Source organism: Prionailurus viverrinus, chromosome B2 (assembly GCF_022837055.1).
Source record: "Prionailurus viverrinus isolate Anna chromosome B2, UM_Priviv_1.0, whole genome shotgun sequence".
Classification (NCBI taxonomy): Eukaryota; Metazoa; Chordata; class Mammalia; order Carnivora; family Felidae; genus Prionailurus; species Prionailurus viverrinus.
This window is the reverse complement of record NC_062565.1, coordinates 90862688-90888333: the sequence shown is the minus strand read 5'-3', so window position 1 is coordinate 90888333 and position 25646 is coordinate 90862688. Positions and strand designations below refer to the sequence as shown.

General features: G+C 34.9%; 1 protein-coding gene and 1 non-coding gene across 2 annotated transcripts in view; both read left to right on the top strand.

Moving 5' to 3' along the window:
• The window catches only part of ASCC3 (activating signal cointegrator 1 complex subunit 3), a 361738-nt gene that overhangs the window by 315507 nt on the left and 20585 nt on the right, over window positions 1–25646 (top strand). Inside the window, exon 37 of the mRNA XM_047858492.1 lies at window positions 12658–12882. Coding sequence (XP_047714448.1) covers window positions 12658–12882 — 225 coding nt within the window. The remainder of the gene's footprint in view (window positions 1–12657; window positions 12883–25646) is intronic.
• Window positions 13090–13197, top strand: LOC125166855 (U6 spliceosomal RNA). The gene has a single exon (XR_007152564.1). It is a non-coding gene; the product is annotated as a U6 spliceosomal RNA (small nuclear RNA).

Below are 25646 nucleotides of genomic sequence, written 5' to 3'. Positions count from 1 at the left end.
TGTACAATGTATTTAAGGGCCACAAGGATACATAAGCCTTATACATTGAGTAAAGCTACCAGAGCCCTAACTAAACCCAAGTACCGACGAGTAACTGAAAGACATCTCTCAGCAGTATAGATATGCCAGCTTGTTCTTAGAAGAACAAACAAGTAAGTTAGTGATAAGATGGTATAAACAAAGCATTGTGTAAGAGTGTATATCCCCTATAAACTTAAATCAGTGTAAATATACAAGCAAAATGTAGTAGCTTTACGTACATGTTTTTTTGTTTGTATGTGTGCGTGTGTGTTTTGCTTTTTGTTTGTTTGTTTGTTTTTTTACTCTACATGGAGTAGCTGAGTTTATGGCATTTGTAGAACAGATTGAGATTTGAGGTGAAAAGGGAAACAAAATGAAAACTATTGAGTGAACAGCAGGGTCCATTTGATGTGATTATGAAAGATGTTTCTTTATTCTGTTTTTTTCTTTTGCAATCTAAAAACAGTAGCAGGGGGTTGCAAGCAGAGTTCATCATAGGTTGTCAATCACTGTCATTTAACATTTGCAGGGGAAGATGTCTTTATTCAAGGACAGCTGGGCAAATCAGAGACATAGATTTGCAGTTAGTAGCCTGTCCAGCCTACACTAAATAAACAAGGACAGGGCAGACAAACCAGCCTCACACATAAAAATATAATGGACTCCACTGACCTCGCTGCCCTCCATTCAGCTTCAATCCCAGTTGCATAAAAGCTTCACTGCCCACTTTCAATTTCCTTTAATTACCTACATGATGTAGATAAGAAAATGAACCTCACTTATAGTCAGTGATCACACACAGGAAATTAACTAGACAAGTTGTTTAAAATTAGAGAAGTAATTTGGAGGTAAATAGAGTGTCCTACTAGGAAAAAGTGGCTAGAAAAGGTTTTTGTTTGCTTGTTTGTTTTTAAGCAGGGACTTTGATTATTTTCCTAGCTCTCTCTGCTGATCCTGAGATTGCTGCTTTTCTAATCAATCTAAACTAAGTTAGAAATCTCCTTTGTAAGTATTCTGAAACATCCAAAATAAAATAACCGAAGGAGAGAAGAGCTAATAAGTAAAGTGGTGAAACAAACATGCCACATTCTAAAGAGCTTAGAAAAATTGTGAACTAGAATTCCAGGAATAACTGATCATGGTTTTCACGGGAGGATCTAGCAGAGCAAGTGGGGATTAAATAGCAGTTGTCTTCAGCCAGTCTTCATTTCAGATTGCTTCTCAAGTCCATAATCAAACCACACATACACACACAAAATTAAATACCCAGAACGTTTTTTATTTACTCTCATGAATCTAAAATCAGTGTTTCCCATTTTATTCTTGGGATTCAGAGCACTCGAATTTTAATTAGAAAATACTGTAGGGTTTCAGAGTAATGTCACTATAATACTTCTTTGGAAAAGTTGCGTCAGGTGTGTAATATACATCTTTTTCCCCGTCTTTCCACAATACTTTGAGGTAGTTCACTGAGGTGTACTGAAAAGAGCATATTTCCTTATCACACACTGATGTGCTTTTGTGAACATTTAATTAATATGGATTTAAAAGAAAACTAATTGGAGATTGGAGATTAAAGCCTGCAATATAAAATCTGTGATTCAAGAGGATACAATTCCTGAATACTTTAATTTGTCTCTTGTAGTATGAGAACATTGTCTTTCAAAGAACCAATGTTTTCTGTAATACAGTTACATAAAAATTATATGATTACTTGTATAAAAGGAATGTGCAACTACTAGTAAAGCATCAGTAAAAAAAAAATATTCTTGTTTCTTTGAGTCATATTTAAGAATCATGATTTTTTTTTTATTAACATTTATTTATTTTTGAGACAGAGAGAGACAGAGCATGAACGGGGGAGGGTCAGAGAGAGAGGAAGACACAGAATCCGAAACAGACTCCAGGCTCCGAGCTGTCAGCACGGAGCCCGATGCGGGGCTCGAACTCACAGACTATGAGATCATGACCTGAGCCGAAGTCGGACGCTCAACCGACTGAGCCGCTCAGGTGCCCCAGAATCATGATATTTTTAAAAGCAAGTTAATTAAATGTCATTTTAGTTAGTGAAGTACATTTACATAATTGTAAACAAAGATTTACAACTGAAAACTGTAGAACACTAAAACTCAAATAATTGAATCTTGAACTTCAGCTTACATCTTGCATGGTATCAGATGGGGGGATCATTATTATAATAATAATTCCTAACATTTATAGCAAGTCTTACAGTTTTTAAGTGTTTTGTAAATGCTATCACACTGAATCTTCACACCAAATCCCAATTTAAGGTAAGGAATTTGGAGTTTAGGGAAGCTTAGTTACTCTGAGATGGTCGCATAGCTTGTAAATGCAGAGCTGAAAATCCACCTGTTGTATCAATTCCCAGATCCAGTGTTCTCCCTAGCACCTCACACCATCCCATACTACCCTCATCACCTACAGCATTTGTAAGGGGATTAATTACTTACTACATTCTTTGGACTCTCCTTTAATTCAAACACTGGAAGCATAAAAGGAGAAGATCCTCAAAGGAAGTAATAACTTTTGATGAGAACTCAGTTAATTATGGATAATTTTTAACTACAGAAACTATTATTGGTTTGATATTAATATGTATAAATCAAGTATCAATTCCTTTGAAGATCTCAAAAATATTGCATGTGTCAAATTTAATAATGAAAAATACATTACTTATCAAAAGTGTATATTAAATATAAAATCTGTGTAAGCATTCTAAATTGTATTTTCATCTAATAAGAGTAAATGTCCCTTTTTGTAATTCAAATTTGAACCTTAACTTAATCACTCCTACCTTCTTTATCTAAAAAACATGATTTTTTTTTTTTTTACTTTCAGTCCAGTCTTAAACTACTCAAAGACACCTTACCTGACTCACTGTTATTTAAACCTCTCCTTTCTTATCCTTACTTGTCCACTTTCATTTTATGTTATTTGTGGTCAATGTTGATTAAGGTCTGTCTCCTCCCACTGGACTGTCAAGCTTTGTGAGGGTAGGGATCATGTCTCTGGTTTTGTTCACCATTGTATACCCAACTATACTGTGTGCTGAATAAAAATTGGGTAAACAAATGACTCAGCACACTAAGATGTCCATTGTGGTTATTAAAATATTTTTAGTTTTTATTAAAGTTTAAAGTTTTTGGCAGAGAAATTAATCCTTAGTTTAGAAGATTGCTTTATGCATTGAGAAAAGGCATCACTGAATTAATTTTTTTTTAGTAAAGTCACTGTCTTTGGGTAATCTACAGTAAAGATCTCATAGTCCCCTTATTAGACTTAGAAGGATCTATCTCGTACACAACATTTTTTCCAACCTAAAATGTACTCAGCTGTTAGCAGACTCATGTGATACTGATACTGCTGGCAGTGAGCAAATTCCCAATCCTGGTGAAGCAGGGGATTACAGCAATAAATCGGGTAATTCAAGCAGAATTGGCATGGTTTAGAGAACAGTGGAATCACATCGTACATGGAGTTTAAAGTCTAAAGTAGGCAAATACAACAAAAAGCACTGGTGATCAAATTTACTCCAAAGCACAATAAGCATGATTGTGAGTAGTCAGTCCTGTTCAGATATACTGCTTCTCAGTGAGGACAGCGGCACTATTTTTTCCTTTAGTATTGGGGAAGATCATTGTTTCTTTAACACCAAATGAAAGAGTTGGCTTGCATTAGAAGTCATGCTTTATGAAGATGTGTATCATGTGCATCTTTGGATGCTAGAATCACACAACACAGAAAGATGTTCACACTTTCAGAGGTATTTGGAAACTAAGACTGGGAAATACCCAGTTTATATTGCTGTCAATCAGTCAGTCCCTCTGTCTCTCCTTCCCTCCCTCTGTAGGTGGGGAGGGAAGAAGGTGGGTAATGTATGTAATCGTATTATACAAGATTGTACTGGGGAAGTGGATTACTTAGATAATACTATGAATTAGTACTTTTAGCCAAAATCTTACTATCCATATAATTTTTCTTCATTTGGACTTTTCATATCATTTGTAAGCCTAGTCCTGTTTTCAACATACCCAAAACCTGGAGAGCCAATTCAATTCGCAGTATGAAAATAGCTATTTGATTTTCCTCTGATAAAAGATCAGAATTATGTTTAATGAACAGTAGAAAGAAATCTAAATATGAGTAAAATGTTAGACCATGAAACAGGTTTAAGGCTGATTTCTTCTCCCTCCACCTCCACCCAACTATCTGTATTATTGCCCTCTCTTTAAGTGCTTGACAGCAAGCTTCTGCTCACTAAGCGTTCCCAACTTCTCTGCTATTAATAGCATCATCATTCTCTTCATCCCTGAGGCTTAAACCTCAGACCCCTCCTTATCTGTTTTTATGGATCTGCTCATATTATTTTCTCTGCATGGAATGCAAGGAATCTCTCTCCCTCCGTCCTCTTCTACAAATTGTTATAAGCCTAGAACAAACACTATCTCTTTTGGGAAACTTTCCAACACACCCAGTTCACTCCAGTGCTCTTCTCTGAACAACAGTATTTTATTCTACACTTAAAATAATTATTTACATAAGTTTTCCCCCAATATCATTTTAATTTCCTTGAAGGAAAAGGTCATGTTTTAGGTTTCTGAACCATCTTCTTTCTTATCAGCTGTTCATTTCTTTTTAAATTCACTTGGAAAGTCTGTAATAGGTGGATAGTTACTGACAGGGATTTGGATGGAGCCCAGATATTATGTTGAGATGGGTCAGCCATCAGGTGATGATGCTTCAGTACTGAAATTCACCTGAAGTCAAAAATAATTGTATAACTGGTCCTTCTTCAGCAAATGACTTCAGACAGAATAGTCAGGAAAGAGCTGACATGACCTATGAAAGGAAAACCAACATGACAGGGGCAAAAAATTATTAATTGTTAATATGCCAACATAGGCTTCTTTACACAAAGCAATCCAAAAGAATGAAGATAGTGTTGAAAATAAGTGTAGAGTATCTGTGATATTTTTAAAAAAAAATTTTTTTTTCAACGTTTATTTATTTTTGGGACAGAGAGAGACAGAGCATGAACGGGGGAGGGGCAGAGAGAGAGGGAGACACAGAATCGGAAACAGGCTCCAGACTCTGAGCCATCAGCCCAGAGCCCGACGCGGGGCTCGAACTCACAGACCGCCAGATCGTGACCTGGCTGAAGTCGGACGCTCAACCGACTGCGCCACCCAGGCACCCCGAGTATCTGTGATATTTTTGACTAATGCAAAACAAAATAAGATGAAACATGATTTTAAAATATTTATCTAGTTCATAACAATGTTTCAGATATTCACTTAAAATGTGTTTTAAATCAACTGACATTATTTTTAGACACATTTTTTTAGTCTCTTGGACTCACAATTTTCCCTCCCACTATAGAGCCTTTGTATATACTGTTCCTAGAACACTCCTCACTTCTCTCTTCATCTAGTTAATATCTGCTGATCTCTGTATCTTAGCTTATCTGCCTTTTCCTCCACGAAGTCTTTATGACTTTCCTAACTAATTTCTTGGCTAAACTCTCTTATGCTTCCATATATTTCTTGTTCATAGCATTTTTCACCTTATCTAATTTGCATTTATTTATGTGATTGGTTGAATAATGCATTCTTTCTCATTAACAGATCGTCAACAAATATTTGTTTAAATGAATTTATTCCAGTTTTTGAAATAAGAATTTCCCTATTATTATAGTCTGAATTTTTATCATAAGTATATAACTATATTTTTAGTAGTCTCATATATTCTTAGGATACAGTAAAGGCACAGGTTTCTGAAATTGTAAGTCACGCAAACATAAATGAAGACATGTTATACATGGAGAGTAGAATACTCTAATTATTTCATACTACTGAATTCCAAATAAGAAAATCTTAAGGAGTTCCATCACATAGTTTTATTTCCTAGGCAAGAATTCTATGCCTATCAAATGCAAATCAAAAGTTATGTCAGACCCCTCCATGAACTTTAACTCTCTCCCCTGTCACTCTGACCCCGTCCATCGACAACTACCCATCTGCTTTCTGTCTCTGTGGATTAGTTTACAAATTCTAGAGTATGTACTCTGTTTTTGGTCTGGCTTCTTTCACCATAATTATTGAGATTCATCCGTGTTATGTTGAGTATCAATAGTTCATTCTTTTTATTACTGTTTAGAATTCCATTGTATGGATATAATGCAATTTGTTTTTACCTTCATCTGTTGATGGACATTTAGGTTTTTTTCTAATTTTTTGGTTTAAAAGTAAAGCTATTATCAACCATTGTGTATGATCTTTGTGTGGACATATGTCTCTTTTCTCTTAGGTAAATCACTAGGAATGAAATAGCTGAATCACATGGTAGTTATATGTTTTAAATTTTAAGAAAATGTAAAACTGTTTTCCTAAACAAATATAACATTTTAAATTCCTGCCAGTTATATAGGAAAAGTTCCAGTTTTTCTACATTCTTGCCAGTATTTGGTATATCAGTCGTTTAAATTTTAGTCATTCTAATTTTTATTTTCCTAGTAACTAATGAGATTGCATATCTTCACATAAAGTATCTGTTAAAATCTTTGCCTATTTTACACTGGGATGTTTGTATTCCCACTGTGAATTTTGAAAATGTATATATTCTGGATACAAGTCCTATATTAGATATATGCTTTGTAATTATTTTCAGTCTGAGTCCTGAATTTTAATTCTCAGATTTTTTTTATTTTGATGAAGCTCAATTTATCAATTTTTTTTATTGATAAAATTTTAAGTTATCCTATCCAAGAAATCTTTTCCTAACCCTAGGTAGGGTTTTTCTTCTGGAAGTTTTATAGTTTTAGATCTTATATTTAGACCTATCATATATTTTCAGTACATTTTGAGTGCAAGGTTACAATTGAATTATTTCATTTTGCTTTACTTTGGGTGGTTTTTTTTGTTTGTTTGTTTGTTTTTTGTTTTTTGTGTGTTGCACATAGATACCCAATTATTCTACTACCATCTCTTGAAGAGACTATTTCTCCACTGTTGCACCTTTCAAGCTTTGTCAAAAATTGTTGTCTAAATATGTTTAGGTTAATTATTTCTGGACTCTGTTCTAGTCCAATACAACACTTTTGATTAAATAAGCTTTATAATAATAAGTCTTGCAGTCAGGTATTGATAACTCTTCAACTTTGTTTCTTTTCAGAGTTCTTCCAGCTATTCTGGCTCCTTTTCATTTCTATGTGAATCTTAAAACCAGTTTGTCAATTTCTATTTAAGGGGAAAAAAGCCTGCTGTGGTTTTGATTGAAATTGTATTAAACCTATAGATCAATTTTAAGAGAATTAAAATATATCTCTCCATTTAGTTATGTCCTGTAATTTTTTTAGCAGTGTTTTGTAGTTTTCAGGTTTTGGGTTTTTTTTTTTTTTTTTTCAAATTCACCTCTAGGTATTTCATATGTATTATGCTATCATTTTTTTTTTCATTTCTGATTCTTGGTTGCTGATATACAGAAATATAACTATACAATTAATTTTTGTACACTAATCTTATATCCTGCAACCTTGCAAAACTCACTTATTCTAGTAGTTTATTTTCTGGATCATATTGGATTTTCTACCTGGTTAATCATATCATCTACAAATGAAGACAGTTTTACTTCTTTCTTTTCATTGGGTTTCTTTTATTTCTTGCCTGATTGCACTGACTGGAACTTCTGGTGCAATGTTGAATAGAAATACTTAGAGCAAACACCCTTGTATTATTCCTGATCTTAGAGGGGAAGCATTCAGTCAGATACTGGTAAATATATTATTTGTAGGTTTCTCATAGATGCCATTTACTAGGTTGAAAAGGTTCCCTTCTTTTTTTAATTTGCTGAGAGTCTTAGTTAGGGATGCATGTTACATTTTGTCAGATGTTTTTTTCTGCATCAATTGAGGTGATTGTGTTGTTTTTGTTTATTAATAAAGTGAATTATATTAATTGATTTTTTTAATATTAAAACAATCTTACATTCAGTCACTTACTGTGCTCACATAGTTAGGTGTTCTGTTGTTGGGAACACATACACTAAAAATTTTTATGTCTTCCAGGAGAATTGACTTCTTTATCATTATGTAATTCCCTTCTTTATCTTACTGATAATTTTCCTTGGTTTGGTAACTTTTCCTTGGTCGCTCTGTCTGAAATTAATATAGCTACTCTTGCTTTCTTTTGATTAGTGTTAGCATGGTATATTTTTCTCCATCCACTTACTTATATATGTGTCTTCATATTTAAAGTTTCTTATAGACAACATACAGTTGATTTGTATTTTTTATCCACTCTGACAGTCTGTCTTTTAGTCATCTAGATATTGGCATTCAAAGTGATTATTGATACAGTTGGATTCATGGCTACATTTGCTAATGTTTCCTGTTTGTGGCCCTTATTCTTTGTTCCCATTTTTGCCTTCCACTCTTTTTCTGCCTTTTGTGGTTTTAATTGAGAATTTATATGATTTCATTTTTTCCTTTCTTAGCATATCAGTTATACTTTTTTTTTTTCGGTGATTGCCCAAGTTTACAATATGCATTTAGTCCTACTCCCATTTCACTTTCTGTTAACATCATACTATTTCATAGGTAGTGCCAGTACTTTATAACAGCAAAATAATACTAGTTCCACCCTCTTGTTTCTTATATCATTGTTGTTATTTTACTTTATATATAAGCATACATATGTATATATATACATGCATACACACACAAGCATATATATATATATATGTGTGTATATATATATATATATATATATATATATATATGATATGTACATAAACATACCTAATCAAATACATGGTTGCTATTATCTTGAACAAATTATTATCAGGTCAGTTAACAATAATAAAAATAAAAGCTTTACTTTATCTTCACTTATTCCTTCTTTCATGCTCTCCTTTCTTTATGTAGAAGCAAGTTTCTGACCTATATTGTTTTCCTTCTCCCTAAAGAACATCTCATAATGTTTCATGTAAGGGATTTTTACTGGCAACAAATTAACTTGATTTTTGTTTGAGAAAGTCTTTATTTCTCTTTTACTTTTGAAGGATAATTTTAAATGGTGCATTCTAAGTTGGTAGGGTTTTTTCTTTCAACACTTGAAATACTTCATTCCACTCTCTTCTTGCTTGCATGGTTTTTGAGATGTCAGATATAGTTCTTAGCCTTGATCCTCAATAAGTTGTGTTTTTCCTCTGGCTTCTTTGAGGACTTTATCTGTAATCAGAGTTTGAAGATGATATGCCGAGGTGTAGATTTTTTTTGAAATGTATTCTGCTTGGTGTTCTCTGAACTTTCTGGATCTGTAGTTTGGTGTCTGAAATTAATTTGGGGGAAATTCTCAGTCATTATTATTTCAAATATTTCTTCTGTTTCTTTCTTCTTGTTCTGGTATTCCCATTATGCTTATGGTATACCTTCTGTAATTGTTCATAGTCCTTGGATATTCTGTTCTGGTTTTTCCAGTCTACTTTTTGAAGTTTTTGAAGATTCCATTGATATGTCCTCTAGCTCAGAAGTTCTTTTCTTAGCCATGACCTATCTACTAATAAGCCTGTCAAAGGCATTCTTCTTGTCTGTTACAGTATTTTTTTTCTTTAGAGTTTCTTTTCGGTTCTTTCTTAGGATTTTCATCTCCTTTTTCATTGCCCATCTGTTCTTATGTGCTGTCTACTTTATCCATTAGAGCCCTTAACATACATTAGTTGATTAGCAACTAATTACAATTGTTCTAAATTCCCAGTCTGGTAATTCCCACATCTCTGCCAAGTCTAGTTCTGATGCTGGCTCTTTCTGTTCAAATTCGTTAGGTTTTTTGGTTTTTGGTTTTGTGAGGGTTTTTTGGGTTTTTGTTGTTTTGTTATTTTGTTGTTGTTTTGTTGCTTTTTGATATACCTTGTAATTTTTTTCTTGATACCCAGACATAATGTACTCTGTAAAAAAATCTGCTATAAATAGGACTTTAGTAATATGCTGGTGAGTTGAAATCACATAGAACTATAGTTCTATGATTATGTCTCAGTCTTTTAGAGAGCCTATTCCTCTAGACTGTGACTTCACAAGTGTTTCTCAGTTTTTCTTCCCTCTTAGGTGGGACAGGATGGCTAGAGTGGACTGAAGTTGGGTACTTCCCTTACCCCAGGTCAGTTAAGCTCTAATAGTACCCTAGCAGGTTAGGCTCTGGTTAACTAGTTTCTATTGAGAACAAGCCTTTTTAAGGAGAACAGAGTTCTTGGGGCAACTGAGTGGCTCAGTCAGTTAGGCTTTCAGCTTGCACTCAGGTCATGATCTCTCAGCTCTATGAGTTCGAGCCCTACATCAGGCTCTCTGCTGTCAGCGTGGAGCCCACTTCGGGTCCTCCGTCTCCTCCCTGCCCTTCCCACATGCACACAATTTCTCTTTCTCTCTCTCAAAAATAAATGAACACTTAATAATAAAAATTCTAAAAAAGAAGAAAAACAGAGTTATCTGGCATAGTTCAAACTGGTTCCTTTCTCCTCCCCCTGCTGGAAACTCAAGTGGATTTTTCTCTCATCTTTACCATGGGTATCTGGTCAAGCTCCTGGAGGTAAATGTCACAATATTTTTGAGGACCCCTATAAGACTAGATCCTCCTAGAGTTTTTAGCTCTGAGTTGTCCACACTGATCCTCCAATAATTCATCAATTACAGCTCAGGTTTTCTTACTTCACCACTGGTGAGTCTATGTTTCTGTTAGCCATGACTCCCTGCATTTTCCTTTGTCTCCAGTTTTGGGGGCAACAATTCGTCCCATGTCCTCCCCTCTCTTATGAATCCAAGAAAAGCTGTTGATCTTTCAATCTGTTCAACTTTTTACTTGTTCTTAGGACAAAATGGTGGCTTTTAAGCTCCTTACATGTGAAACTGGAAACTTAATTTCAAATCATTTTATTTTAGTCTAATTTATTATTTTTTAAGAATTTTATTATTTTTTATATAATTTATTGTCAAATTGATTTCCATACAACACCCAGTGCTCATCCCAACAGGTGCCCTCCTCAATGCCCATCACCCACTTTCCCCTCTCCCCCACCGCCCATCAGCCCTCAATTTGTTCTCAGTATTTAAGACCCTCTTATGGTTTGCTTCCTTCCCTCTCTGTAACTTTTTTTTTTCTTTTTCCCCCTTGCCCTCCCCCCCCACCCCCCGGGCTTCTGTTAAGTTTCTCAGGATCCACATATGAGTGAAAACATATGGTATCTGTCTTTCTCTGCCTGACTTAATTCACTTAGCATAACACTCTCCTTTTCCATCCACGTTGCTACAAAAGGCCAGATTTCATTCTTTCTCCTTGCCATGTAGTATTCCATTGTGTATATAAACCACAATTTCTTTAACCATTCATCAGTTGATGGACATTTAGGTTCTTTCCATAATTTGGCTATTCTTGAAAGTGCTGCTATAAACATTGGGGTACAAGTGCCCCTATGCATCAGTACTCCTGTATCCCTTGGATAAATTCCTAGCAGTGCTATTGCCAGGTCATAGGGTAGATCTATTTTTAATTTTTTGAGGAACCTCCACACTATTTTCCAGAGCGGCTGCACCAATTTGCATTCCTACCAACAGTGCAAGAGGGTTCCTGTTTCTCCACATCCTCGCCAGCATCTATAGTCTCCTGATGTGTCCATTTTAGCCACTCTGACTGGTGTGAGGTGATATCTGAGTGTGGTTTGGATTTGTATTTCCCTGATGAGGAGCGACGTTGAGCATCTTTTCATGTGCCTGTTGGCCATCCGGATGTCTTCTTTAGAGAAGTGTCCATTCATGTTTTCTGCCCATTTCTTCACTGGATTACTTGTTTTTTGGGTGTGGAGTTTGGTGAGTTCTTCATAGATTTTCGATACTAGCCCTTTATCCAATATGTCATTTGCAAATATCTTTTCCCATTCTGCCGGTTGCCTTTTAGTTTTGTTGATTGTTTCCTAATCTAATTTATTATAATAAATATAAGTTGATGATTCTGCTCTTCATCCTTTTCTTACCTAACCAATCTTACCCCATTCCCCTTTTCCCAGCCCTGACTTATTTCTTCCACTCATCCTATAGATCTTAACTTAAATGTCATTGCTTCCAAGAGACTTTCCCTGACTCTCTAAAATAATCAGATCCCCAAGCAATGTCCCTTCAGCACTCTGTACTTACCATATCATTGTAGAACTTGTTTTTTTTTTTTTTCCCTGAGGAACTCTCAGCTTCTGGTTTACTCCTGTGGCCCCAGTGTCAAGCATACTTTGTGATGCCCAGCAGGTCTTTTTGTTGATTGCATAAATATGAAGAGCTTTCATGCATTTCAGATATATTGTACATTACTAACTTGTGCCTACATGTTAATAATGGTATTAAACAAAGCAAAATTCTAAGGGGCATGATTGGTTACCTTATCATTTTTCTAAACCATGTTTTAAATGTCAATAGTTAAGCTAAGAAGTACATTAATTATTATACTTCTGGTTCAACACATCTCTCTCTCTCTCTCTCTCTCTCTCTCTCTCTCTATATATATATATATATATATATATATATATATATATATACATGTACATGTACATATACACGTATATGTATGTATTTTTTTTTTCCAGGATGCAGAAGAATACACAGATTTGCCAGTAAGACACAATGAAGATCATATGAATAGCGAACTGGCAAAATGTCTTCCCTTTGAATCAAATCCTCATTCATATGATAGCCCTCACACCAAAGCACATCTCCTACTACAGGCACATCTCAGCAGAACCATGCTGCCCTGCCCAGATTATGACACTGATACCAAAACAGTCTTGGACCAAGCACTCAGAGTATGTCAGGTATGAGAGTCTAATACTTATATTTTCTCCCATCATTTGGTTTTTTTTTCCTGTTTTAGGATAAAATATACTTGCATTTAAAATATTTTATCATAGCATTGTTGAGAAAAACCAGGTAAATCAAGAATTTTCAAAGGAAAAAGCAAGTGTAAATGCAAAAAGATGACAATTTCAGTCATCCGTTGGATGAAATTGAAAGTTGGACTAGTGCTTGCCTCAGCAGCACACATACTAAAATTGGAACAACACAGAGAAGATCAGCATGGCCCCTGCGCAAAGGATGACATTCAAATTCGTGAAGCATTCCACACTGGGGAAAAAAAAAAAAAGAAAGTAAAAACTAAATGCCAGGTACTTTTCTCGGTACTGAATGAACAAGCAGAAGACTACCTGCTATTACGGGCTTTCACTTGAGATGGAAAAGACAATTAAAAATATAAGTCAAGAGGTGATAACTGCTATTTTTTTTAAAAAGTAATGAAATATAATAAGGAAAATATAGACAAAGATGGAAGGTTCCATTTTGCACTTTCTTGCTTACAAGGTGACATTAAAGAAAGAATTAAAAGCAGACAGTGAGCCATAGGATTTGAGGGGTATATTCCAAAAACTATAAAAAGCTAATGCCAACTCTCTCATGTAAGAACTTGGTATAGTCAAACAAAAGTCACAGAGACCATTGTAAAAAAGGTGAAAAGGGGCACCAGAAATAGTCAAAACACAGTAGATGTGGACATTATAGAGAAAATGGGGGTAGGTCAAGGCAGGGAGTGTGTAAACCATTAAGAATTTTGTACTTTCTTGGGGCCCTGGGTGGCTCAGTCGGTTAAGCGTCCGACTTCAACTCAGGTCACGATCTCGCAGTCCGTGACTTCCAGCCCCGCATCGGGCTCTGGGCTGATGGCTCAGAGCCTGGAGCCTGCTTCGGATTCTGTGTCTCCCTCTCTCTCTGCCCCTCCCCCGTTCATGATCTGTCTCTCTCTGTCTCAAAAATAAATAAACGTTAAAAAAAAATGTTTTTTAAAAAAAAAGAATTTTGGACTTTCCTCTGAGAGGGAAGCTGCTATAACAGTGGTTTACTAGTGGTTATGTTAGTTATATCTATGAATACTTACCATAGTAATTAAAACTGAAAAATTTTCAAATATTTTTATTTAAAAATAACAATAAATACCCCATTATATGTTAACATAAAAATAACATGATTTTTCAGGAAAAGTATTTTTCAAGACAATAAAGAAAATTAGTGAAATGTGTAATTAATTACATTTTTGCAAATATCTTTAATGTCTAGCTTAATAGGAGTCAGCTAGATTCACATATCTTTTTGTAACAGTCTATTAAAATATGTTATATGAAAAAAAAAAGCCATGAAATCTATGAAGAAAAAGCCAGCCTCACAGAGATACATAGTTCAAAAAAGGGAAGAGTATTTCTATAGCCTTTTCAGGTAATTGTGAATATTCTTTTTTGAAAGTACCTGAAAACTTGACCTGTGGTATTTCTTGAAGGTTAGTTGCAGTGTAGATTCTGAAACCCTATCAATGAACTTTTCATACCTTGAATGCTTTAAGGGTAGGCCTGAAATGATGGTGGCTGGACCTGATTGGTGTGTGTGAGATTGGCAAGAATATGTTCGTTCCTGTATTTTTTTTTCCAGAACTAACAGAATATGCTAATGAACTAGAAAAGGGTTTTTGGGGGGCACCTGGGTGGCTTAGTTGGTTGAGTATCAGACTCTTGATTTCCACTCAGGTCATGATCTCACGGTTCCTGAGTTAGAGCCCCCACTGGGCTGCACACTGAGCATGAAGCCTACTTGAGATTCTTCTCTCTCTCTGCCCCTCTCCACCACTCGTGCTCTCTCTCTCTCTCTCTCTCTCACTCTCTGTAAAATAAAATATTTTTTTAGTTAAGAAAATGAAAAGGTTTTTTTTTTTTCCATAAAATGAGAAGCCAAAAATGATTCCAAGGCTTTTTTCCTGAGCAACTGGAAGCATGAAGCTGCCACTTACTGGGAGTAATTGGAAGAGGAGCAGGGTGGGGGGAGCACTCCTAAGCGATTGAGACTATGAGAGATTTGATTTTCCTCACTATACCTTTTTTGCACATTTCTGTAATGAAAAACAATTTTTTTTTTAATTTTCAAAAAACTGAAGGTGTTTTTAAGATAGAGTAAATGAGTCTGTGAACATGGAGTTTACTTACAAAATTAAAGACTTGAAATTACTTAAGAATCTTTCCGGTTATGGAATGCTGCAAAATATTACAATTCCATTAGTCAATTCTACATGTATGTAAAATATCTGCATCTGTGTGTGACAAGAGGCCTGGAGAGAAGATCTAGAATAGTGTCCACCAAAAGGTTAATAGTAACCATCTCTGTAGCAGGATTGTGGGTGATTTTCAAGTTCTTCTTTATGCTTTTCTAAACTATTTGAATGTTTTAAATTTAGCTTCTAACATTGTTATTATCAGAAAAAAATTATATTATTTAAAAGAATAGGAATATTTCATTAAATAGAGTACACACAAACTTTCAGGAAGTAGGGAACTAAAGGTATAATTAACACACAAAATTTTTTTACATCCTTTTATAACCACCACATGGTTTACCTCTCTGATTTGCCACTCGATTTGTCATACTTTATTTAAGTTTATTTACTTATTTTTAGAGACAGAGAGAGAGAGAGAGTGCACGCAAGTGGGAAAGGGACAGAGAGGGAGAGGAAGAGGGAGAGAATCCCAAGAAGGCTCTGCACTGTCAGCACAGAGCCTGACACAGGGCTCGAACCACAAACCACGAGATCATGACCTGAGTGGAAGTCAAGAGTCAGACACTTAACTGACTGAGCCACGCAAGCACCCCTGTCACACTTTATAAACAAAGTTAAAGTTTCTAAACTTTAGATACTCATTTGTGAGTGGCCCTGGATACTCATTTGTGTTTCCTGTAACTGGTTTTTCCCCCTTCAAATATTGACCTGTTAATGAATCCAGGGGTTAGCAAGGGTTAGAGAGAAGTTATAAGAGGAATTAAATTTTGATGCTTGCAAGTATACTTATAGATGTACGTTTTATGTCATGTGTAAAAATTATATGATTATACTAATTTTTTATACTTTCTTTTTCACCACTTAGTCATTATGATCCAAAGACTATATAGTAATAGAAATTAGCAATTTCCAGAGAAGTCTATTTCTAAATTTGCTATACAGGAAAAGGATTGCATCAGATACTTTTATTCTCTATTAGATATTTTTACATACCATTTCTTGGGATGATATTTATATTTCTTGAATATGTTTGATCCTTGTGAATAGGATCTAAAGAGAAATAGTTTTCTTTTTAATTATAAAAGCAATACACTTCATTGTAAAAAATTTGGAAAAACAACATTAAAATTAGTCATTCACAGTAAATATTTCTTCATCCTCACAAATATGAGGCTCTTATTGTTAATGGATTTTAAATTTTTTTAATTAAAAACATTTAAATTTTTTTATTTTGAAACAATTTCAGACTTAGAAAAAAATTGATAAAAATAGTAAAATGAAATTTCTGTGTATCTTTTGCCCAACATCCCCTAATTTAACATCTTGCCTAAGTTCTAATCTAGTCTATTAGCTTGTCTGCAGACCTCATTCAGATTTTGTCTATTTGAATTTTATCTCACTAATGCCCTTTCTCTAGACCAAGATCCAATCTGAGATCCCTCATTGCATTTCATTTTTTTAAGTTTTTATTTTAATTCCAGTTTGTGAACATGAAGCGTTATATTAGTTTTAGATGTACGATACAGTTATTCAGCATTCCATATGTCACCTGGTGTTCATCATGACAAGTGCACTTCTTAATCCCCATCACCTATTTCACCCAACCTCCACCCATATACCCTCCTCCCACCTACCTCCCCTCTGTTAACCATCAGTTTGTTCTCTGTAGTTAAGAATCTGTTTCTTGTTTTGTCTCTTTCTCTCTTTCTCTTTTTTCCCCTTTGGACAATTGTTTCTTAAATTCCACATAACTATGAGTGAAATCATATGGTATTTGTCTTTCTCTGACTTATTTTGCTTAGCATTATATTCTGTAACTCCATCTATGTCATTACAAATGGCAAGATTTCATTCTTCTAATGGCTAAATAATATTCTGTTCGTGTGTGTGTGTGTGTGTGTGTGTGTGTGTGTGTGTGTGTTCATTCTTTGGGTAAATACTCAAAAGTGCAATTGCTAGATCATAGGTTAGTTCTATTTTTAACTTTCTGAGGACCCTCCATACCATTTAGCACAATGGCTACATCAGTTTGCATTCCCACCAACAGTGCTAGAGGGTTTCTTTTTCTCCATATCCTCGCCAACACGTTTCTTGTGTTATTGCTTTTAGCCATTCTAACAGGTGTAAGGCGATAACACATTGTAGTTTTAATTTGCACTTCCCTAATGATGAGTGATGATGAGCATCTTTTCATGTGTTTGTTGGCCATCTCTATGTTTTCTTTGGAAAAATGTCTGTTCATGTCTTCTGCCCATTTCTAATTGGATTAGTTCTTTTGATGGTACTGATTTGCATAAGTTCTTCATATATTTTGGATACTAGTCCTTTATCAGATATGTCATTTGCAAATATCTTCTCCCATTCCATAGATTGCCTTTCAGTTTTACTGATTGTTTCCTTCACTGTGCAGAAGCTTTTTATTTTGATTTGGTCCCAATAGTATATTTTTACTTTTGTTTTCCTTGCCTTGGGGAACCAATGTAGAAAAAATTACTATGGCCAATGTCAGAGAAGTTACTGCCTGTGCTCTCCTCTAAGACTTTTATGGTTTCACGTCTCATATTTAGGTCTTTAATTCACTTTGAATTTATTTTTGTGTATGGTTTAAGAAAGTGGTCCAGTTTCATTCCTTTGCATATTGACCTCCATTTTTCCTAGCACCATTTGTTGAAGATACTGTCTTTTTCCCATTGGACATTCTTTCCTGCTTTGTTGAAGAAACCCACATTGCATTTAGTAATCATGTCTCCTCAGTCCCCTTGAATTTCATGATATTGGCCATCTTTGAAGAATATGTGTGTGTGTGTGTATGTGTGTGTGTGTATACATATATATATATATATATATATATATATATATATATATGAAGAGAGAGAGAGAGAGAGAGAGATGTGTGTGTGTTTATTTTTATTTGTATATGTATTTAGCAAGAATACCACAAAAGTGATGTCTTGCACCCTCACTATATCATATATGATAGGCTTATGACATTGATGTTCTCATTACCAGTGAAATTAACTTGTACAATTGAGGTGGTATCTGCCAGGCTTCTCCACGATAGTTACTTCTTTTTTTTTTTTTTATAATTAGTAGGTATTTTGTGGGCAGATATTTTGAGATTTGAGATTATGCAATATCCAGTTTCCTATCATACTTTCCTATATTATTTTTAGCATCTATTGGTTAATTTTGCCTGAGGCAATTATTACTATTCTGATTTTCTATTTCCATTTTTCCCAGAATTCTGCTGGAATGAAGAACTTTTTCTTCTCCACTTATTTATTTTATCCATCTGTTTATTTATATAAGTATAAACTCATGAGTGTTTGTTTTATTCTGTTGGGTAAAATCCATTGCTTTCATTATTTATTTTGCTACACAGATACATCTCAGCAACAACCACTGGGCATCTCACACCTGGCTCTGGTATCTCTCTGACATGCCCACATTATGTTTTTAACATAACTTGCAGCCTTCCCTCTTCTACTTTCCCTGTCTCAGCCTTGGAATTAGCGACTTTTCCAAAGAGCCTGGTTCTTTTTATTAGAGAATAATTTAGAGACTAAAATCTGGATCTTTGCTGACTCCATCACCACCTGGGTATTTTGCCTCTAGGCCCTCTCTTTGGGCAAAGCTAGGAGATACGAGTATGCGTACTCAGACGTATATCCATTTGTATATCTGCTTATCTCTGTGTATATGTATATATGTGTGTGAAAATATTTGTATTTATAAACCCATGAGTTCATTCTAATACCTACAATTCCAATCTAATACCAAAAGGTTCATTTTACTCTTCTTTTTTTTAATATGAAATATATTGTCAAATTGGTTTCCATACAACACCCAGTGCTCCTCCCAACAGGTGCCCTCCTTAATGCCCATCACCCACCCTCTCCTCCCTCCCACTCCCCATCAGCCCTCAGTTTTTTCTCATTTTACTCTTCTTTTTAAACTCCATCCCCCTGCGAGAAACCTGGTTCTCATTAATCAAAACATATTTACTATTTCCTCAATTCTACCATATTCCTAATGTCATTTTAGGATTACTAACCCTTTTTCCTGCAAAAATCAAATTTACTAGCTCGGGTGCAATAGTTGTGTATTGTTCTTTTTTGTCCCTGGAAGCTCAGAAGCTCTTTTTCTTTCTACACCTCTCACTTTTTTCTTTTGCATATTTTATCATGTTATTTTATAAACTATCTTAACTTAATAATTTATAACATTAAATATTTTTAACACTAAAATTTTTCCCAACATAATTTATTTTTTTTTTAATTTTTTTTAACGTTTATTTATTTTTAAGACAGAGAGACAGAGCATGAACAGGGGAGGGGCAGAGAGAGAGGGAGACACAGAATCTGAAACAGGCTCCAGGCTCTGAGCTGTCAGCACAGAGCCCGACGCGGGGCTCGAACTCACAGACTGTGAGATCATGACCTGAGCTGAAGTCGGACGCCCAACCGACCAAGCCACCCAGGCGCCCCACCCAACATAATTTCTAATGACTGCACTATATTCCTTCATATGAAGGTCATAGTTTATTTAATGAGTCCCTTATAGCCAGACATTGTGGTGGGATTTTCTTTATTAGAAATTACAAGTATTAGTTATGATCATCTTGAATGTTGAGTTGGCTAATCAGAAGCCACATGGTAAAAATAAATCTTTGTTGTAAAGAGATGGCAACCAGCCATCCTAAATCCTCTGATTCCTGCAATTTCTTGTAAGATTGTGATAGAAGTAAACAAGTCAGGAAAAGGAAAGAATATTACAGTTGCCAATGGAAATTTGGGGGTGAAAATCAAGAGTTGGTAAAATTTTATGTGGTGGCTGATTGACAGTTTTATTATTGTACCCTATTTTTCTCATTTGATTACGTGGATATTGTTGGCCTTAGAAAGCATTGGTTCACACAGTTTTCCAAGCTGCAGCCCTGCTGGCTGATTGAAAATTATACTCCTGCCCCCATGGGACATCAGCATGACCTTGTGGTCTATGCGTGGGACTCAATGCCACCAGCTCTTACCATAAATCCAGCTCTGCTCTAGTTTTAGTATAAGGTGTTAGGCAAGTCACTTAACCCCTCGTTTTTGAATAAGAATAACACCTTACAAGAATAGGGCACTAGTTAATGTTTATAAATTAAACAATTTAAGGACTCAAGGAAGTAGGTCTATTTTAGTACCCTTATTCATAGTAGCTCTCTTATTTCCTTGCTTTATCATAGTCATTTAACTCCAAAGTTAATATTTTTTAAAGTTTATTCATTTTGAGAAAGAGATGGTGTGCAATTGGGGGAGGGGCAGAGAGGGAGAGCGAGAATCCCAAGCAGCCTCTGCACTGTCAGTGGACCACCACAAGCCCGAGGTGGGGCTCAAACCAATGAACCGTAAGATCGTGACTGAGCCAAAGTCGAATGCTTACCTGACTGAACTACCCGGTGCCCCTAAATATTTTTTTAAGTTTATTTCTTTGAGAGCAAGAGCGCACACACACAAGGAGGGGAGGAGCAGAGAGGGGGAGAGAGAGAATCCAAGCAGGCTCAAACTCATGATCTGAGCTGAAATCAATAGTACAATGCTTGACCAACTGAGCCACCTGGGTGCCCCTATAGAAACATACCTTTTATATAAGCCATCATTTAGATTATGAAAACTCTGTAGTCTTGACAAAAGAAAAACATAGTTATGTAGTTGTATTTCCCTGCTTGAAGTCAGAATGTACCATACAGCCTACCTTTCCTTCTTATACCCATTTGAAATTATGTATCAAGGTCATTTGTGCCATTCTTTTGCTTTGAGGTGTTTTTGTAATGGCTGCTTTTAATATGTTACTGTTACTAGTATTTCCATTCTATCCCACTGAATAAAAATAAAAGTAAAAATTACTGTGCATACCTCACTTTTTAAAATCTTCTTAAAATGTTCTAATTTGTAAATTGAGTAATTACAGAATTGATTGTTCCTACCATTCACCTTTGAAATCCTCTTCTTGATCATGGTACTTGTGATATATATTTAAAATGTAGTAAGTGATATGACATACTTTCTGTGCTGGTTGCACCAAAGGAAAACTTTATGTTTTCAGCTTTTGTGAGAATATTACAAATAAGAAGTATCAAAAATTAAACTGACATGACTAAATTTTCCAAATTTGACAGCAAAGCCAGAACTGCTGATGTCTTAATTAGCTCTCTGCTGTTTGTTTGGGTTTTTGTCTTGTTTTGTTTGGTTTGTTTTTTTATCAAGACACAAAGAAATTGATGTTCATAGAAGTTAAATAACTGTGTTACAGGTGATTTGTCAAGGCAGTCCATGCTGAAACCAGTGGAAATTCCAGGACTTCAAATCCTGATCGAATATCTCTGATCTTTTCTAAAAAGTGCTATAAGTCTTTACATTAAAGTCATCTTCAATTTTACTTAAAAATAAAATATTTAAAGTCATCTTCACTTAAATGAAAACTAAGTACAATACTGAGCCAAATAGCATAAGAGTACAGGTTTATATCTTAGTCACTCCCACTACCTCCTGGATGGTATTTATAGCAAAACTTCCTAGGAATTGAATATTTTCAGGTGTTTCATGGAAAAAGGGAAACCCGGGCTAGAGGAGCCAACTCAGTGAGCTGAGAACCAGTGTGACTGTGCTGTCAGTTTGCTGGGTTATTTGGAACGTTTAAGATGTTGCTGGTGGGAGGGAGGGGAGGGTGGGTGAGGGGAATTGAGGAGGGCACCTGTTGGGATGAGCACTGGGTGTTGTATGAAAACCAATTTGACAATAAATTTCATATTAAAAAAAAAAAAAGATGTGGTAGACGACAGATTGACCTGTCAGCTAAGGCTGCTGCAGGCTAAATTTAAGAGACCAAAATCTCTCTGTGTATTTTAATATTCATTTTAAAGGACTTTAACATCAGTGCCTTTAAAGACTGTAAGATTCTGTTATGAAAGAACACACACACACACAAAATATGACTGTAGGTTGATTAGAAAGGTATATGGAGACATTTGCTTCCATATTTAAATGGCAATTAATATATGTAAATACCAAATTCTACCAGAATTATTTGGAGAATTGCACACTATCCCTGCACCCCACACCAAAACATCCAGTGTATAATGATGGCCCACAGGCAGACCATCTTTAACAATGAAGTGATAACTTTTCTTTGTCCTAGGCTCTATTCTACTGGCTTCGCATTGGATTTGTCGCAATAGGTCCAATGAAGTAGTACAGTTATCCTCATTTTACACATGAAAACTAAGTAGTTTTCTCAAAATCACATCAAAAAGAAGAAGTTTTTAGCATAGTTTGGTTATTTGCAATAAAGGTATAGCTCACCATTTCCCTTTGTCCTGTAAGGATGGATGTAAAATTGTACTCGTGATCTAGTCAGAATTTCTTTTAAAATATGAGAATTTCACGGCAATTTCTACTGTTTTTAAACTAAGAATTTCCACTAGATCATGAATAATATTTTTAATTAATTGTTCCCTTTATACTAAAATCACCTTCTTTTATTTACTTAGTTCCCTTTCAGTGGTCTGTAGTTCCTTTAACCAGTTCTAAGAGCAAGTTGTTAATATGGTTGATATTTGTAATTGCTGTATTATATCACATCACTCCACAGTTTCCAGTAGATATGCTGTTTGCCTTTTTTATATAACTGCTTATGCTGTTTCTCAAGTTTTTTATATATTCTAGATAGACCAGTGAATTAACCATTTACTTCCCCACATTCTCTCTGAAAACCACAAAAATTGGAAACAATGGAGGAAAGACAGATTGCTGATATAACCATCAAGGGAAGGAGAAATGCCATCATAATTACAAAATAACCCAGTAAAATAAATAAATAAATACGTATATATGTATGTGTGTGTGTGTGTGTGTGTGTGTGTGTGTGTATATATATATAATACAATGTATACATCTACATATGTATACATATGGACAAAAAGTACATATAATATATTAGTATGCATATATTTTAAATATACATGTTTTATGCATACTAGAACAAGCTATGCATAAGTGTACTATTAAAACACATATACACATATCTTATGTTTCTCTTTCATTCTTCAGTGCTGCTTAGGTTAGGTTCTTGGCTTCTTTCACTGGTTAATCACAACTAACAACTAATGGAGCTCCCCTAAAGGCAGACTTTGTCCATCACACTGATTCTTTTTGAAAAGCTTCAAACTTCTAGTAGCAATAAGCAGTCTCAGAGATTCCTTGCCTCAAGATACAGAACTACCAATTCCCCCAAAATAGCAGACATCTCCCCTTTACTATCGAGGAAGAGTGGAAAGTTCTGTATTCTGCATACCAAGCAAGGCACATGTTTATATAGATCGAATTCATGTTTTGTTGCCCTCATGGATGTAGGCAAAGGTAAACAAGAGGGCCTGCTTTGGTAATAATCTAGGGATTCAGTACCTAAAAGGTATACTCTGGCAGGTAAGGTGTAAATTCTTGCATCTGACCTTTTTAAAATATTGTTTATTTATTTATTTTGAGAGAGAGAGAGGTAGAGATAGAGGCAGAGAATGAATCCCAAGCAGGCTCCATGCCGTCAGCGCAGAGCCCTATGGGGGACTTGATCTCACGAACTGTGATATCATGACCTGAGCCTAAATCAAGGGTTGGACACTTAACCAGCTGAGTCACCCCAGTGCCCTTGCATCTAACTTTAATAAAAGAGCTGTGATTTCACATTATTTTCCTTAATGCCCAGGTCTTTTTGAACTACTGTTTCCAGCCTTTCTTCTCTTGCACACAGAAAGTAATATGTAGCTCATCTGCCACACAAATTAATGTTAACATGCTTTTGTTCTTTTGGGTCTTATTAGTACCAAAGCAGGGAGAACTTTTTCCTTAATTGTGGGATAACTGACATGTAATATTATGTTAGTTTCAGGTGTACAGCACAGTTATTTGACATGTGTATACATTGCAAAATGATCACCACTGTAGTCTAGTTACCATCTAACATGCTTTAATAGGCTTTATCAATTGTCATGAATGGTGCTAGCCATAAATAAAGGGGAGGAAATCTATGAATTGAATAGATGTATATACTTTTCTCCTTTCAGAAAACCTTCTTCAGTTTGCAAAAACAAATCCCTGAAAGTTTATTGGTGAAATTGTTCTTTAACCCAAACTTCAAACAATAATTTGACGTCTTTATCTCTCTATAAACCATTTCCAATAAACTTAAAGTGTATTACATCTCATATCAATTTTATCTTCTTTATAACCCACAGCTATTCTGAAAACACATTGAATTTTCAATCTATTTTTTAAAAGATTTTAATTGATAAGCTTAAAATATGTATGTATGTACATATTCAAGTCTGAAAACAGGAAAGAATAGGATAAGGGAAACAAAAGATGATACAATGATATGAGTATTTTTCATTGACTTTATTTTTTTTAGAGTACATTATCTATTTAAATTCGAGTTAGTTAACATACAGTATAGTATTGGTTTCAGGGTAGAACCAGTGATTTATCACTTACATACAACACTTGGTGCTCATCCCAACAAGTGCCCCCCTTAATGCCCATTACCCATTTAGCCCATCCCCCCACCCACCTCTCCTCCAACAACCCTCAGCTTGTTCTCTGTATTTAAGAGTCTCTTATGATTTGCCTCCCTGTTTTTATCTTATTTTTCCTTCCCTTCCTCTATGTTCATCTGTTTTGTTTCTTAAATTCCACATATGAGTGATTTAATTTTTTAACTGAGAAATACTATGACTATAGCTGGCTCTATATTTCCATTAACAAATGATTTCCATTTGTAGTAGATTAAAAAGCATGAAAATATTGTATGACGCCAGGAGATAGAACTGCCATGAAGCAAGACTAACGTAACCTTTGAGGAGTATTTACCTATGGGTGCACTAAGCACATGCTTAGTGGGTTGTCAATGTATTGAAGAATGTCAGTGTCAATTAAGAGAACAAGTTTTACAATTGTAGAGTCAAATACAGTTAGCAGTAGAAATAGGCCAGGTATTGCTAAGCTTAACAAAAGAAGTACTTGGTCAAATCGCTAATCCAATACTTGTAAGAAATGTTTTGATATAGTAAATGATAGATAAAAGCTTCTGTATATTCTTAGAATCCTTTCACACTTTTAAATGCTTATAATTAGACCAAATGAAAAGATTATCTTTAAGTGGGTAGTACAGCACAATAGACTTCAGAAAGCTTCTTCAAATCATTTTAAGAAAAAGATGGGTGGATTATAAATAAATAATTTTTAGACTTCCAAAATTGGATTATACATACTTAGAGATCTATAATCTGAAGAGTTAAAAAAAATAATAATTAAATATTTAATTGCTGCAACTCAAATTTTTAAAGGATCCTAAAATGAAAATTACACTACTGAGTTTTAAATATATCTGTTTTATGGATATTTTAAGGAATATTAATACTATGAGCGTACATTTGGAGGATTTTGCATCATC